This window comes from Thamnophis elegans, chromosome 2 (genome assembly GCF_009769535.1).
Source record: "Thamnophis elegans isolate rThaEle1 chromosome 2, rThaEle1.pri, whole genome shotgun sequence".
Taxonomy (NCBI): domain Eukaryota; kingdom Metazoa; phylum Chordata; class Lepidosauria; order Squamata; family Colubridae; genus Thamnophis; species Thamnophis elegans.
Genome location: NC_045542.1, coordinates 34,936,765 through 34,952,638, shown reverse-complemented (window position 1 = coordinate 34,952,638; position 15,874 = coordinate 34,936,765). Strand labels below are relative to the sequence as shown.

At 40.3% G+C, this 15,874-nt stretch overlaps 1 protein-coding gene across 5 annotated transcripts in view; it reads right to left on the bottom strand.

Annotated features, from left to right (window-relative positions):
* Nucleotides 1-15,874, bottom strand: part of RHOT1 (ras homolog family member T1) — a 59,492-nt gene that overhangs the window by 10,644 nt on the left and 32,974 nt on the right. For 2 of the 5 annotated variants that reach the window (XM_032210601.1, XM_032210602.1), the window contains exons 16-19: nucleotides 14,880-14,963; nucleotides 13,675-13,794; nucleotides 9,187-9,389; nucleotides 6,345-6,467 (exon numbers count right to left, since the gene is read on the bottom strand). In XM_032210601.1, coding sequence (XP_032066492.1) covers nucleotides 6,345-6,467; nucleotides 9,187-9,389; nucleotides 13,675-13,794; nucleotides 14,880-14,963 — 530 coding nt within the window. Of the gene's footprint in view, nucleotides 1-6,323; nucleotides 6,468-9,186; nucleotides 9,390-13,674; nucleotides 13,795-14,879; nucleotides 14,964-15,874 lie in introns of all 5 variants that reach the window. The other 3 variants (XM_032210603.1, XM_032210604.1, XM_032210605.1) reach the window with 2 other exon arrangements.

Genomic DNA, 15,874 nt, shown 5'->3' with positions numbered 1-15,874 from the left:
ACTAAGGTCTGGGTTCATAATCTTGCAGGATGATGTTTACCCAAAAGACCTCTCAGGCTCTTTTCCCATACGATTCCCAGGTATCTTATGTTTTAAATATTCCAAAAAACCTCTAGCTTTGGCCGCCATTTTTATTTCCAAGAGAGAAAAGCTGGGTTTCATATAGGCACCAAAATAATTCATAGAATTTAAAAATTGTGGATGGCTGCACCATTTATTTACTTTTTTTGGAAGAGGGTCAGTCTGCCTAGAAAAGATTAATGGGTGCTGTGGACCTCATTATGCCCTTTAGGGCAGCTAGGAGACTTAATGTTAGTGCAATAGTATTGGGCTGTTATTAGCAAGACCCAGCTTTAAATCTACCCTCCCTCATGAAAATTCACCTTGCTACTTTGGGGTACTGCTCTATTTCAATGTGGAAAAATGGGAAAAGATTATATATTCCCCCTTGAACACCCCCCCCCCACAAAAAAGGCAAGATAACAAATAATGACTTTGTGAGCATGCCCATGACATGTTTTCAAACTCTTGATTCCAGCTGGCTCAAATATTTGGGGACTTCAACATTAAAGTATATGCATTAAATGTCTAATGGAGATTCTCAGTCATCCAGGTCATGGTTGTCCCTGGACTTCCTTGGTTTTTTCTGGAAGACATTTCGCTTCTCATCCAAGAACTGAAGAAGCTTTTGGGATGAGAAGTGAAACGTATTCAAGGAAAAACCAAGAAAGTCCAGTTACCTTTTGAAAAAGCACCTTTAGGATATTCTTATGCCCTTGAAGAGCATCCGGCGACTTCAGCTAGTACAGAATGCGGCCGCGCGAGTGATTGTGGGTGCACCTCGGTTCGCCCACATAACGCCTATCCTCCGCGAGCTGCGCTGGCTACCTGTTGATCTCCGGGTGCGCTTCAAGGTGCTACTTACCACCTACAAAGCCCTCCATGGTAGTGGATCTGGGTACTTGAGAGACCGCCTCCTGCCAATTACCTCCTTGCGACCTATTAGATCACACAGATTAGGCCTCCTCCGAGTCCCATCCGCCAGTCAGTGTCGACTGGCAACTACGCGGAGGAGAGCCTTTTCAGTAGTAGCTCCGACCCTTTGGAACGATCTCCCCGTGGAGATTCGTACCCTCACCACCCTCCAGACCTTCCGCACAGCCCTCAAGATCTGGCTATCCCGTCAGGCCTGGGGTTAAAGATTATAATCCCCTCTCGAATGATGAATGAATGTTGCTTCTAGTTTTAATTACATACTGTCTTTATATGTCATTGTGTGTACTCCCTTCCCTATACGTTGTAAGCCGCCCTGAGTCCCCTCAGGGAAAAGGGCGGCCTATAAATAAATTTATCTATATCTATATCTATCTATGACATTTTTGAAAACTCTATGAGAGGTATGAGCTTTCTTTCTTTCTTTTTGTTTTTTAAGATGATGAGGCAGAGGCAGAAATAGTAAATCAGTCTTTACCATTCATGGCACATGCAAATAGCCAAAAAGCAAACGCCAAGCCAATGGTTTGAAAGCACACAATGAATTAGAAAATATACTTAGAAATGTAATATTTTTAAAAAGATGCACAGGAATGCAGCAAGAGGAGTGTAAGTGCCAGCCAGAGAAATGAAAACGAAGACCTAGAGGAAAAAACAAATTAAATCAAAATAATCCAGCATGGTCAAATGTTTCCTTTTCCTAAACTATGTGTGGTATATATTGCTTTACATACAACCCCACGTCTTTCGAAGCCTGTAGAGGAAGAAATCCTGGGCAGTTCAAATCAACAATTTGTGTCTCTCAGTGGAGTCACTTTCACAATAAATGAAATCCTAACTTTATAATGATAGATCTCCCTGCCTCAATTGGAAGATCTGTGGAGCTAAAGCCCTTGTTAAAAGTTCTATTTTTTAACCTTTAATTTTCTCACAATGACAGGAAATTTATTAATACTCTTGTATCATTTTCTAGTGAGTGTAACATATGATTAAATTTCTAGACTACAGATCAATAAATTCCTTTTTAAAATAAGGCTACAACTAGTGGAATGCATTTTATTCATCTGAACACATTTTTGAAATATAAATGATTCTCATTCATTTAAACTTCAATTCCATGGCATTCAAAATAAAACTGGGCTCTCTTATTCTTATTGGGACTTCTGAGAAGAGATGTATATAACTACACTGTGTTAGTGGAATTAACCCAACCCTCCACCACAGCTGTGCAAAAAATGCCTAATAAGAATCATGCTACCCACTGAAATGTGGGCAATCTGGAAGGTAGTATGTCAAAAGAAATTCAGATTGGAGCTAGTTCAGTTCCAAAGAGATAGATAACAGACTGTATTTTTGACTGTGTGACCTCTTCCATCCATCCATAATCCGTTCAGTTGTCTACAAAAGCAGGCTATTGTATGTGGAAAAAATAGGGGCTGCATCTTCCAAGCAGTATAAAGTTGGTCTAATGGATCAAGATTGAATATCCCCTACTGAGACGGCTAACAATTTTCTTTTCCTTGAGTGCTGGTAGTTAACCTGGAAAAAAGGCATTCCTCTAAGCTTGGTTAGGTAAATGTCTCAGGGAAGACAAGAAAGAATGTCTTTCTCAGTCACTATACAAGAGAACTTCATTCAACAACATTTCTGATGATTTTTTTTAAAATAATCTTAAAATTATTTTTAAAAATTCTGAGAACTCAAGGTTCAGGGGAAAGAAAGAAAGAAAGAAAGAAAGAAAGAAAGAAAGAAAGAAAGAAAGAAAGAGAGGGAGGAACCAATCATATTACAGGACAATGCCAATGGATGGGGAGAAAAATGGAATAGATCCCATCCTTCCTTTGATGTAATATTACAGATCACATGACCACGTGCCACTATAACAGGTGAATCTAAATGTCCTCCTTCTAAATCAGAAATTCATAACTTAGCACAAAATTTCATTTGCTTTTAAAAGGACCAGGCAGCAAATATTTTAGACATAGCAGAGGAAGGAAATATTTCTGTGACCCAACACAGAATAGGCTGATGGCTAACCGTGATATTATTTCACGTATAGCTGCAGATTTCTGCAAGACATTTTGGATAAAGATAATTTCTACCACTACAAGGGAACTCAAAGCTAAGAATCAGGTGGCTTTTTCCAGTCAGCCCTCAAGTCTAAACCTCAGGTCTATTATGAATTAATCTTTTAAAAACTTCAAACAATATAGACAGATCTAACATTTCTTCAGTGTGTACCAGTTTACTGGATTTCATATTTTTGGAAAGCAATGCTCCCCCAAAAAAGGCATCTGAAAGGCTGGTCAAGAATAAGATCTCCCAGTGACTTCTTTTATTTGGCTGGTTGAGGGCCTTACACTATTAAATCAGCCATTTGTATCTATTCTATTTGGCTTAAGACGATTGGGATGGATATTTGGATATTTCACGGGTACTATTGCAGCTTCTCAAAATTGGATCAGAAAAAGAATCTGTTCAAAGTGATTGAATGGTCAATTAAATGGCAAACACAGGGCAACTTTAAGTAAGTGAAAAGTAATGCGTATGGCAGCACAACACTGATGGGCTTTAATATATTAGGAAGAAGATCTGAAGGTTATAAAGGATATTTCAATGAAGTTGCTGACTTAATATGTTTCAGCTATGAAAAATGCATAGTCCATGTGAGGGATCAATAGGAAAGGGAATGAAAATAAAACCATCAACATTGAGTCCTAAGATAAATCTATGGCACATTAATATCTGGTAAACTCTGAATGCTTCTGCTTGCCATATTTGAAAGAGGACATAAGCGGGGTGGGAGGGGATGCAAAAGAAGGAAACCAAAATGATCAGCAAGCTGCACCACCCTCCTTACGAGAAAAGAGTAAAATGTTTGGAGTTCTTTTATCTTATAAAAATGATAACTGATGCTGAAAAGTATGCGACAAGGTGTATAAAATCATATATCGCATAAAGAGAGTAGAGGTAATCTGCAAAACTGATTGGAAGATTTTGGAGAGACATAAAGAAGTATTCTTTCCCACAGCCCATAGTGATGAATGCTCACTAACTTGGATGGCTTTAAAAGAGAATGAATGGATTAATGGAGGATGGAGTTCTTGAGGGCTAACATCAGATTATGGGGAGCATGCCTACAAACACCAGCTATAGGGGACCAACTATGGAAGAGATTGTTACTCTATGACGCTTGCAAGCATCCCAGAAGTAGCTGGTTGGCTACTAAGAGATATAAATGTTTGAATAAGGTGAGCTTTTGTCTGACCCAGATGCTGTAAGATAGATATTAAATTACTATTTTATGTCATATTCAAAATAATGAGTGGGGTATCATCTTTAAGGGCAGATTGTTTTTAAACCAACACTCTTCTTTTTACCATAATTCTATTCCAGTGAAGATGGGTAGAAAGGGATTTTTAGCAGTATGGTATAATTCCTTTCAGCTAGTTTATCTATGATTACATATTTTCTTGCATTTTTCTTATTTCAGGGATATATTAGGACTGCAGATTTTCTTTAAAAAGGGGGGGGGGATTCAGAATAGTGGGAAAGTACCAAACAGCCTCTTCATACCCAATTAAAGCAGCTGCATCTTTCTCTAGGGCCATACAGCTGTGCTGGAAGCTATTCCCAGCTATGTGCATACAACTGTTTTGCGGGGGGGGGGGATCGAGGATAAACATGTTCGTAATAGCCACCTCTCTCTCATCATGGGCAGGAAGTTAAGTGGAGATTGATGGGCAGCTGCTTTTCAGAATGGTAGGATGGCCAAGATCTGAGGATTTCTTTCTATCACAATATAATGCTATGCCCACCCTTCTGTCAAGCACAGTATAGGAATCAATGTGATCTCCTTATCAGTCTGCCTAATTTACAGGGAAGACTAAATGGTTCACCCTTGCCTTTAGACCAACAAACAAAATATAATCCCTTAATATAAATTGCTAGCCACTGGTGGAATGAACAAATCACACAGTGGAATCTTACTTGAATGCTTTTATATTCCTCCACACATTGAAATAGTGGAGCAGATATTCATATATTCCACCTTTATATTTTAAAATGCATAATCAAAGGACATAAAAGAATAATGCTGGCATAGAAGGAACTGCAGTATCACTGAAAAGGAATCTGATTTGAACTCTCATTCATTTCTTGAGCCAATTTGCCTCAAATGCGACCATGCATTTAATAAAGACTTTGTTAAACCCATTTTTCTTGGTATGAAAACATTTAAATAATTTGCAATGTGGTATTAGTGAGATGCAGTACTGTTTACAACAAGAAACATTTTTTACTAGATATTTCTTTATCTTAAATTTTCTTTCCAATACAGTGGAATATCCTGAGTAGAGAATCATTTGTGCATTCTTAAAATGAAAAAAATATAAGTAGCATTTTGTTAAAGAGGGTTGATTTAGTTGTTAAAATGCCACAGATCATATCACACCATATCCATTTATAAGAACCAAATGTATATATTCTAAAAGCCGGAAGTAAATGTAACTTATATCCAGGATGTTTGTGTCATTGGGTGTGTGTGTATCTCCCCCCCTGCCCTCCCCAAAAAGCAACTAATTTTTTTGATTGTCAACTTAGAGGCAAAAAACCCATGGTTTCAGAGATAAGAGTTGACTCACTGACAAGTTGATTTTAATGGATGGAGAAATGAGGTTTGACTCCTTTCTCAGAGTCGGCAAGAAAACTATAAGTTGATAAAGACTCTCCTGGCAATTACTTCTGAATGACTAGAAAGAGTATTGATTTCAGAGCCAACTCAACTCCTATAATTGATGCCAAATAGTCAGACTGATGTGCTTCAAGATTTGTTACCTTGAAGAGAACAGAAAAACCATTATTTACAAAGGGGTATGTCTTCTCCCAGCCATCTCTGTCCACCCAGTAGCTTCTAATAGAGAACTTCCCTTTGACATTCTTCAAGGCCAAGGACCCACATTTTCTGTTGATGCCCATCTGCTTTGGAAGATGTTTCAATCAAGCCCAAGCCAGCACCAATATTGTCAGAGAAGTGGACCTGATTATTTTAGGGTTAGATGATATAGCAGTTCTTCCCTACGGTAGGCAATTATTAATGTTAGGATATTTTCCGTGATGTGTTAATAGCTACTATTACTGGGGTTTGGTTATTTCTTTTCTTTTCTTAATTTATTTTTTTATGCTATCCATAAGTCACACAGCATGTATAGCAAATCAATCAATAACTGGCAGGACATTTGGCTGCTTAATGGATATGGTGTGACAGGTCTGTCGGTTTACAAAGTTCAGCAATGGGTTTCATTAATGTAATTTCCAAGCACAGCTGGTACCTAGTAAATAAAATCAAAGACCTGTTAAGAACTGCAGTGAAGAGTTTGTTCTTTACAGATTGCAGCAAGTCTGAGTTGAGGAGGTTCTGACAGATGCAAAATGTACACCTGTTGCAGGTGCACATACAGCGTAACCGGGCATGGCTGCGAAAACACACAGAAGGACAGGAGTTGAGACCTTGGGCAGAAACCATGAGAAATCTGAGCCAAAACCAAGAGAAATAGGAACTGGGAACATTTGGGAGGGTCAGGAAGCGAGGCAAGGGTAGAGTCAAGCTGGGCAGAATTCCAGGAGGAGCATACTGTATTGTAAGGGACTGTGCTGATACGCCAGCATCCCCATAAGGAAAAAAAAAGATCCACTTTCCATCCACATTGGGTTTAGAAACGGAAGCCTAACAGAATATGCCTAGCACAAAAGCAGCTCCTCCTTAATCCCCAGCAAAATTGGAATTCAGTTTCCTTGTTTAACGGAAAGTCGTTAAGCAACAGCTACCCTTACCTCTGGCATTCCAACCGACACACACATGCTTAAGAGAATTAAGGGAAGAAAGTCAAATACGCTATTGCTTAGATTTCTCCAAATATTTAAATATCCCAGGTTGCCAAACAGAAATTAAGAAGAGTGGAATTTCCTGAATTTAGATGTCTTTTTTTCCTCCCACTCTAAAACTGGACTCTCCAAGGAATGGAAGCAACTTTACCTTCACTGAACAACTGAAAGCCTCCCACCCAGCAGCACTGATCCTTGCACCGTCAAGATGTTTCCCTATAGTCTAATTGAGTACAGAAAGATAGCAGTGGTGTTTTGTTTTTTTTAAAGGAGAATTTAGGTCAATAGCTATTTATGAGAGAGCTACAAACAGAAAGCCAATATTCAAATGGAGGGTATTTCCAATTCCTGGCTATAAGAGCAAACTCTTGCCATGTGGATTTTTTTTTTTTTGGGGGGGGGGGGGGGCTGGAATAGAGGTTGCCATGCATAGACATTGCCTTTGCAGAAACGACTAGGAAGCCTATATTCCAGCAGAGCCATAGATACCAGGGATATATACACATTGAGGGGCCTTAGGATGCCCTTAATATCGGCTACGGCACCATTCTGAATCTGCCATCTGAAGGACATCTATGTCGAATCCTGCAGGGAAGATTTGTCCTGTCAAATGCAGAGACTGCAGAGTGGGCTTGCTTGGCAACAGAGTGAGATGCTCAGTGAGTAATAGCAACCTTTTAAGATCATACGTCTTGAGCTTGACAATGCTCTACAATGCGCGAAACACCGACTGTTCAAAATTTTACCAGCAGCCATGTAATTTTGAGAGAGACAAATAAGCAAGAGACTATCGTCTAGCAGTTCTTCTCTGGGTGACTAGAAAGAAAGGAGAGGTACACATTTCAAAGGAAAATTAAAGCTTTCCACTTTAACATTGATACATGTCTGTTTGCTGTAGGATAATAATGCCTTGGGGGGGGGGAGAATCTTTCCCTCCCCCGCTTAGTAAATTATGAAATACTTTTAAACAATACGCTGTGAGGTAAATGTCCTTATTTTATATAGCTTTCCCTAACTAAGTACACTGAAAGGTATGTATAAAGTTGATTGCTAAAAAGCTCTAATTATGTAACACATATGTTTACCTATTCTACCTTGTTCTGAAACTCATGGCAGCAAGTCTTACTTAGAATATTTGTACCTTTCAACAATTTTAAGGGAATGCTAAATTCATATGCACTTTGGAGGGGTTATTTTTCCTTGTAGTCTGTTAGGGCCTGGAGTTCAGAAAAGCAAGCGGAATCATTCAAAGCGGAAGCAATCCTTGCTATAACTCCCTGAGATGAAAGAGAATGCTGATTAATTGTCTCCAGGGAAATTAATCCATTTACAATTCAAATAAGAATTGTCCCCTAGAATCAAGCTGCTATTGTTCATCATCCCTATTACAAAATGTAAATAGCTGATGGACAATTTTTCGGATTCTGTTTTTTTATTTTCCTTAATGCCACATTCGCAAAACAGCAGCAAACAATTTTATATATGGAAGTGCTTTGCCACTAGGATCTGCAAAATGTTCCATCATGCAATGTTCCAAACTTAAAACAAGTTCTTCCACAAGTGGTCCAGATGTGGTCTATCTCCATCATGGGCCTGTTCTAAGGTCAGAACACTCTGAGATGAAACATTTTGCACATTCCCCTACTTTGACATATTGAGGAGAGAGCTACTCCTCAAGCCAAAGACCTAGGGGGCATATAGAACTAATTTCATGATCCTTTGGATCCTGGATCTTATGCACAGACTGAATAATAAAGCATGCTGAGAAATAAGCCAATGAAAACAAAATGATCCTTACTTATACATATACCTGAAAATTCATTTCTTATCCATTTAGGAAGATAAAACATTTTAGTGCTGATACATTAAAAAAAAAAAGACTAGACAAAATTGTATTTATATTTGGTTTCAGCATATAAGGATCCAATCTTTTGGGGACAGATTCACAATTCTGCATTAATGGATGAGTAATGGTAACGAGCAATGCAATACATGCATATATGAAGAGAATCGAACCCCATGTTCTTTAAACTAAATCTAATTTGTCCCAGTCTTCAAAGATTCTTTGTCAAAAGGTTATGTGCCAAATCTTGCGCATAAGAATTAATTTTTTTTAAACAGGTACATACTTCTCTGCCAATTTGGGATCATTTCCCTTCATTTATATTTATTTATATCCCTCACTAACATCTCCCTCTGTTGCTAAACACAATTTCAATGGGGCATAGAGTTCCATCCTTATGGCAACCACAGCATGCAACACTGTCATGATCCATGCAGTATGAATAGAAGGGTGTTTGAGATACATACGGATACATGGCCATTGTTGTCAGTTTAACAAAGATATCTTTACTTGGTGCATCCACGGTGTTACAAGTAAAGGCTTGGGGTGGAGGCATTTTGTGTTTTTTGCAGAAGTCAGCTGGAGAAGTGCTGTATTCTTGCCGAACTTCATGTAGGTCTGACTTGGCAGCTATCACCAAGCAAGGTATCCTGCTGTCCATGAAGTGTTGCTAGGCATTTAAAATAAAAATGGAATAAAAGTTAACTACCAGCTTCAATAAAATACACAGGTTTAAAATCTGCAGAGCTGTGATTAGTGAATTCAGCAGTCTGCCATACCTTCAGAGGTGCAATTTAGGTTTTTTTAAATGTATATGCCATCCTTCTTTCATACAGTTCACATATATTCCATATGTTTATCGTGGTTTTTTCCTACTATAGATTCACAGTCATTCTGTGAAGTAAGTAACCCAGAGTACGAAAAAGATTTGGCTTAGTGTTAATCAGTCCAATATGGAATTTAACACTCCCCTGGTCTAAATCAGGGGTGTCAAACTGGCGGCCCGCGGGCCAGATGTGTCATGTGCAGGCCACTCACTCCAGATCTACGAAGGGAAAAAAATGTAGTGATATGTCACGTGAGAGCAACATGACATGGCGAGTTTGACACCTGTGGACTAAATGATGAATGTTTTAAGCACCAAGATCCAATCTGAGTCGGTCACCAGAACTAGAGGTTTTGTCTACCAAGCTTTTGGACTCATGATGTAGCTAGGAACTTCTCTCTAGCAGCGTAGATTAGAAATGGAAGCCTAATAGAACCTGCATAGTGGAAAGTAGCCCCTCCTTAATCCATAGCAAAATTGGAATTAAGTTTCCTTCTTTAACTGAGTCATTGAGCAACAGCTAATATAACTAACACAACTTCTTCCACTAGAGAGAAGTTCCCTGAGGATGGGCTCCAGTACAAGTCCAAAAACTCAGATGACAAAACCTCTGGTCTTGGTGGCTGATCTAGAATGGATCCTGAAACATTATCCTGTATATTCACCTTCATTCGTTTTAAGTACCATCCCACATGGACTAAATATATATAGACATACATATTGTTGTAGGTCACCCAGAGTCACTTCTTCTGAGATGGGCAGCCAGGTATATTTGATTAATAAAATAAAAATAAAATTAATATTAAAATTCTGAGCAAATAGAAATAGCCATGTCTTAATAATTTCAACTACAGTTGCAAGAAAAAGTATGTGAACCCCTTGGGATTACGTGGAGTTTTGCATGAATTGGTCATAAAATGTGCTCTAAACTTCATCTAAGTCACAACAATAGAAAAACACAATCTGCTGAACATAATACTACACAAACATTAGATGTTGCCATGGTTTAATTGAACATAATATGTAAACATTCACAGTGCAGGGAGGAAAAAGTATGTAAACCATTGGACTTAATAACTGGTTGACCCTCCTTTGGCAGCAATAACCTCAACCAAACGTTTCCTGTAGTTGCAGATCAGACCTGCACAACGATCTGGAGTAATTCTGGACCACTCCTCTTCACAAAACTGTTTCAGTGTAGCAATATTCTTGGGATGTCTGGTGTGAATCGCTCTCTTAAGGTCATGCCACAGCATTGCAATCGGGTTGAGGTCAGGACTCTGAACTGGGCCACTCCAGAAGGCGTATTCTGTGCTGTTGAAGCCATTTTTTTAATGAATTACTTGTATTCTTTGGGTCATTGTCCTGTTGCATCACCCATCCTCTGCGGATAAACCCTGGAATTCATTGTCCCATCAATGACAACAATCCGTCCAGGCTCTGAGGCAGCAAAGCAGCCCCAAACCATGAGGATCCCTCCACCATGTTTTACAATGGGGATGAGGTTTTGATGTTGGTGTGCTGTGCCTTTCTTTCTCCACACATAGTGTTGTGTGTTTTTCCCAAACAACTCAATTTTGGTTTCATCTGTCCACAATATATTTTGCCAGTAGTGCTGTGGAACATCCAGGTGCTCTTTTGCAAACTTCAAACTTCAAGGTGGTGGCCTTCCAGCTCCAACGGTCCTTGGAGGAAGCAAACTATCTAGACCCCTTCCAGTCAGGCTTCAGACCCGGTTACAGCACAGAAACCGCTTTGGTCGCATTGATGGATGATCTTTGGAGAGCCAGAGATGAAGGACATCCCTCCATCCTGGTCCTCCTTGACCTCTCAGCGGCTTTCGACACCATCGACCATGGTATCCTTCTGCGACGACTGCGGGAGGTGGGAGTGGGAGGCACCATGCTACGGTGGTTCTCCTCCTACCTCTCGGACAGGTCGCAGTCGGTGTTAGTGGGTGGGGAGAGATCGTCCCCAAGGCCCCTAAATTATGGGGTGCCGCAGGGCTCGGTCTTATCCCCCCTACTATTTAACATCTACATGAAACCGCTGGGAGAGATCATCCGCAGGCACGGGATCAGATACCATCAATATGCGGACGATACTCAACTGTATCTGTCCGCCCCGTGCCAAATCAATGAAGCGGTTGACGTGATGGGCCGGGGTCTTGAAGCCGTTATGGACTGGATGAGGGCTAACAAGCTTGTGCTCAACCCAGAAAAGACCGAGTGGCTGTTGTGTTTTCCTCCCAAAGATTTGGCCAATATTCCAACACTCAGGCTGGGGGGTCAAATTCTACACCCCTCAGAGAGGGTCCGCAACTTGGGAGTCCTCCTGGATCCACAGCTGTCATTCGACCACCATTTAACGGCTGTGACCAGGGGGGCATTCGCCCAGGTACGCCTGGTGCGCCAGTTGCGACCCTACCTGAACCGGGAGGCCCTCACAACAGTCACTCGGGCCCTTGTGATCTCTAGGCTGGAATACTGCAATGTGCTCTACATGGGGCTGCCCTTGAGGAGCATCCGGCGACTTCAGCTAGTGCAGAACGCAGCCGCGCGAGTGATAGCGGGTGCACCCCGATTCACCCGCATAACACCTATCCTCCGCGAGCTGCGCTGGCTACCTGTCGATCTCCGGATGCGCTTCAAGGTGCTATTAATCACCCATAAAGCCCTACATGGCAGTGGATCTGGATACTTGAGAGACCGCCTTCTGCCAATTACCTCCCTACGACCTATAAGATCCCATAGATTAGGCCTCCTCCGCATTCCATCGGCCAGCCAGTGTCGGCTGGCAACCACAAGGAGGAGGGCCTTCTCAGCAGTAGCCCCGACCCTTTGGAACGAGCTCCCCGTGGAGATTCGTACCCTCTCCACCGTCCAGGCCTTCCGCACTGCCTTGAAGAACTGGCTCGCCCGTCAGGCCTGGGGATAAGAATCGCTACCCCGCCCGAATGATGAATGGATGTTGCTTACTATTTTATTATATGTTGTTGTCTTAATGTTGTATTCCCCTCTCCCTGGTTTTCTGTGAGCCGCCCTGAGTCCCCTCAGGGAAAAGGGCGGCCTACAAATGCTAATAAAACCAAAACCAAACCAAACCAAACGTGCTGCAATATTTTTTTTGGACAGCAATGGCTTCCTCCGTGATGTCCTCCCATGTACTCCATTCTTGTTTAATGTTTTCCTTATTGTAGATGTGTCAACAAAAATGTTAGCATGTGCCAGAGATTTCTGTAGGTCTTTAGCTGACACTCTAGGATTCTTCTTTACCTCATGAAGCATTCTGTGCTGTGCTCTTACAGTCAGTTTTACAGGATGACCACGCTTAGGGAGAGTAGCAACAGTGCTAAACTTTCTCCATTGGTAAACAATCTGTCTTACCGTGGACACATGAACATCAAGGCTTTTGGAGATACTTTTGTAACCCTTTCCAGCTTCATGCAAGTCAACAATTCTTGATCGTAGGTCTTCTGAGAGCTCTTTTCTGCGAAGCATGGTTCACATCAGACAGTGCTTCTTGAAACCAGTAAATCCAAAACAGGTGTGTGTTTTTAAAGGGCAGGACAGCTGTCAGCAACACATCCAATATCATCACACTGCTTGGAGTCCAGGGTGGCTCATTCCTGACTCCAATTAGTTCTTGGAGAAGTCATTAGGCTAGGGGCTCACATACTTTTTCCTCCCTGCACTGTGAATGTTTACATGTTATGTTCAATTAAATCATGGCAACATCTAATGTTTGTGTAGTATTATTTTCAGTAGACTGTGTTTTTCTATTGTTGTGACTTAGATGACGTTCAGAGCACACTTTATGACCAATTCATGCAAAACTCCACGTAATCCCAAGGGGTTCACATACTTTTTCTTGCAAATGTACCTTGAACCAAAATGCAGTAAGTAGACTGCTAGTATGTCCAATTTTTTTCAGATATTTAAAGTATCCACACAACTTTCACCATCAGAATTAATTTCTCAGAAAGATAGTCCATTTTGAAATCCACTTGTCAGGATTCTTTAATGTAATTTAATGGGGATTCTCATACATGGGGTGAATTCAATAGCCTATACAACCCCTCTGAAATCAATGATTCTATGACACAATTATTTTCTATGTGGATACAAACCTTAAATATTCTGGCACAATATTCAAATGATTTGGGATTGCTGATATCATATACAAGGCAGACTACATCACACATGATTTCAGCATCACATAAGAAATCAGATTCATAAACATTATGTAACTGAAAAGAGAAAGAAAAGCAATGTCAAACACTATAAAGTTACAAATGCTGTAACAAATTTATTTTTTTGTACTCACTGCAGCCTGTTAAGTTTTTCCAATTTATTCTGTTGGACATAATAGGTGCTGTATTAAAAAATCTAAAGACCCAAACTGGTACTGCAATTTTTTCATTGGATTATATCTGTGTCTACCATAATGCACAATATTGCACAGATACAGGCTTCTCAATATTTTATTGCCAGTACATACACTGTTCAAGCAATGTACTGTTCATTTAATAGTCTCCAAAGACATACTATTAACCCAAACAAAAAGAGCAAGGATATGCCAGTTCCAACCTCAAGTTAGGATATACACCAGGTAGAAATGATCTCACAAGCACAAAAATGAGTTCCGGTGGTATGTGTATAATAGGCCCCCAATCTAATATTTCAAATTATGTATTTTCTTTGTTGAAATACAGATTCATTTTTATGAATATTTGCTACACTGCTCTACATTTTTAATATTTACATCTTATATTACAGTTTTTTTTTTTAAAAAAAAATTAAAGCTTAGACTGTTACGAACAGCCCCAGGAAAATCTTGTCATGAACAGGTTATGTATTTTTAAAGTAAATAATACTAGAAATCTACTAAGCTCTTCATTAAACAAAGAAGACACCTTACTATAAGAGACAGCTGTTTGTAATCATCTCAGATTGTAACAAGAAGGTTCACAATAGTACATTGGGCATCCCAAACATGCTTCTGAAGATTAACAATGGAAAACTGGGGAAGGGGGCATGTACAGTAGAACCTCTGGGCACGACCATAATTGGTTCCATAACTTTGGTTTCAACCCAATTTGGTCGTGATCCGAACCTAGTTTTGGAAATTTGGTGCTTACAAAAAAATTGGCACGGAAGGGGAAATAAACTGTGGGAAAAAAATAATTGTGAATTTTTCGGTCAGAACCCAATCTGGTTGTGGTCAGAAGCGTTCATGACCAGAGGTTCTACTATATACCATTAAAATACAATGCCAACAGTCCTCATAAAAAGGAAAAGGTCAAATTTAAATGTTACTATAAGGGTAACTTACCAATAAGTATTTCTCTTGCCCATACACATAAACGGTATTAATTGCATAGTAGGATTTGTGCTCTGGACGTATATGTTTCTGCCTCTGAAAGCACAAAGGAAGAAAAATGTAAGAAAATACAGAGTTTTCTAATAAAGTGTATTTCATGCATCCATTGAGACTATTTCCCAGACTATAATGCTGCATTAGGCAATGCTGTGCCTCTCAAATACTTTGGATCAAAACAATCACAATCTTTTTCCTCACTGACCATGTTGGTTGTTCAAAGTGCAGCATAGGGGTTGGCAAACTACGACCCGCAGGCCAAATCCAACCTGCCATCTATTTTTACAGTATACAGCCCACAAGCTAAGAATGAATGGGTAGTAGATTTCTAGGCCTGAACTTCTACTGAGCTGGGACATCAGCGGTCTTTTAGCAAGCTCCTTGCTTGCAGGTTGGAGCTGTCCACTCTACTGCTTGGCCTGCACATTTCCCACCTGTGCTCACCGAGGTGAACTGTACTACATTAAGAAACAACAAATATAAATATATTGGTATTTTGGTATATACCAATGTAATATATTGGCAGCTAGGGCTCTCAGCAGTGCCAAGAGTGAGGGTTGGAGCACTGTGGGAGCTCGTAACTATCCTTGGAGTGGCTGCAGGAATCAGAGTGGCTGCAGGGATCCACAATCAGAAGAGCCAGCAGGTTGGAGTTGGAGGGGGAATGACTTTGGGGAATTTGGGGCAGAATAAATCATTCAGGTACTGATGGGCATTTTGGTGGAAGAGAGAGCACAGGCTGCTCCCGGAAAAGATGTCCCTGGTTTTTGGTACTGCTGTTCTGTTCTGACTCCTGCGAACTCCAACCCAGGCCCGGATCAACAGACAGACAGAGGGCTGGGCTTTCGGCTGTTGTTATTTAATGCCATGTCAATTAATAACAAAGCTCCTCTAATTTGTGATCTCATCAGTGAGGAGCAGGTCAACCTGGCATGTATTACAGAGACCTG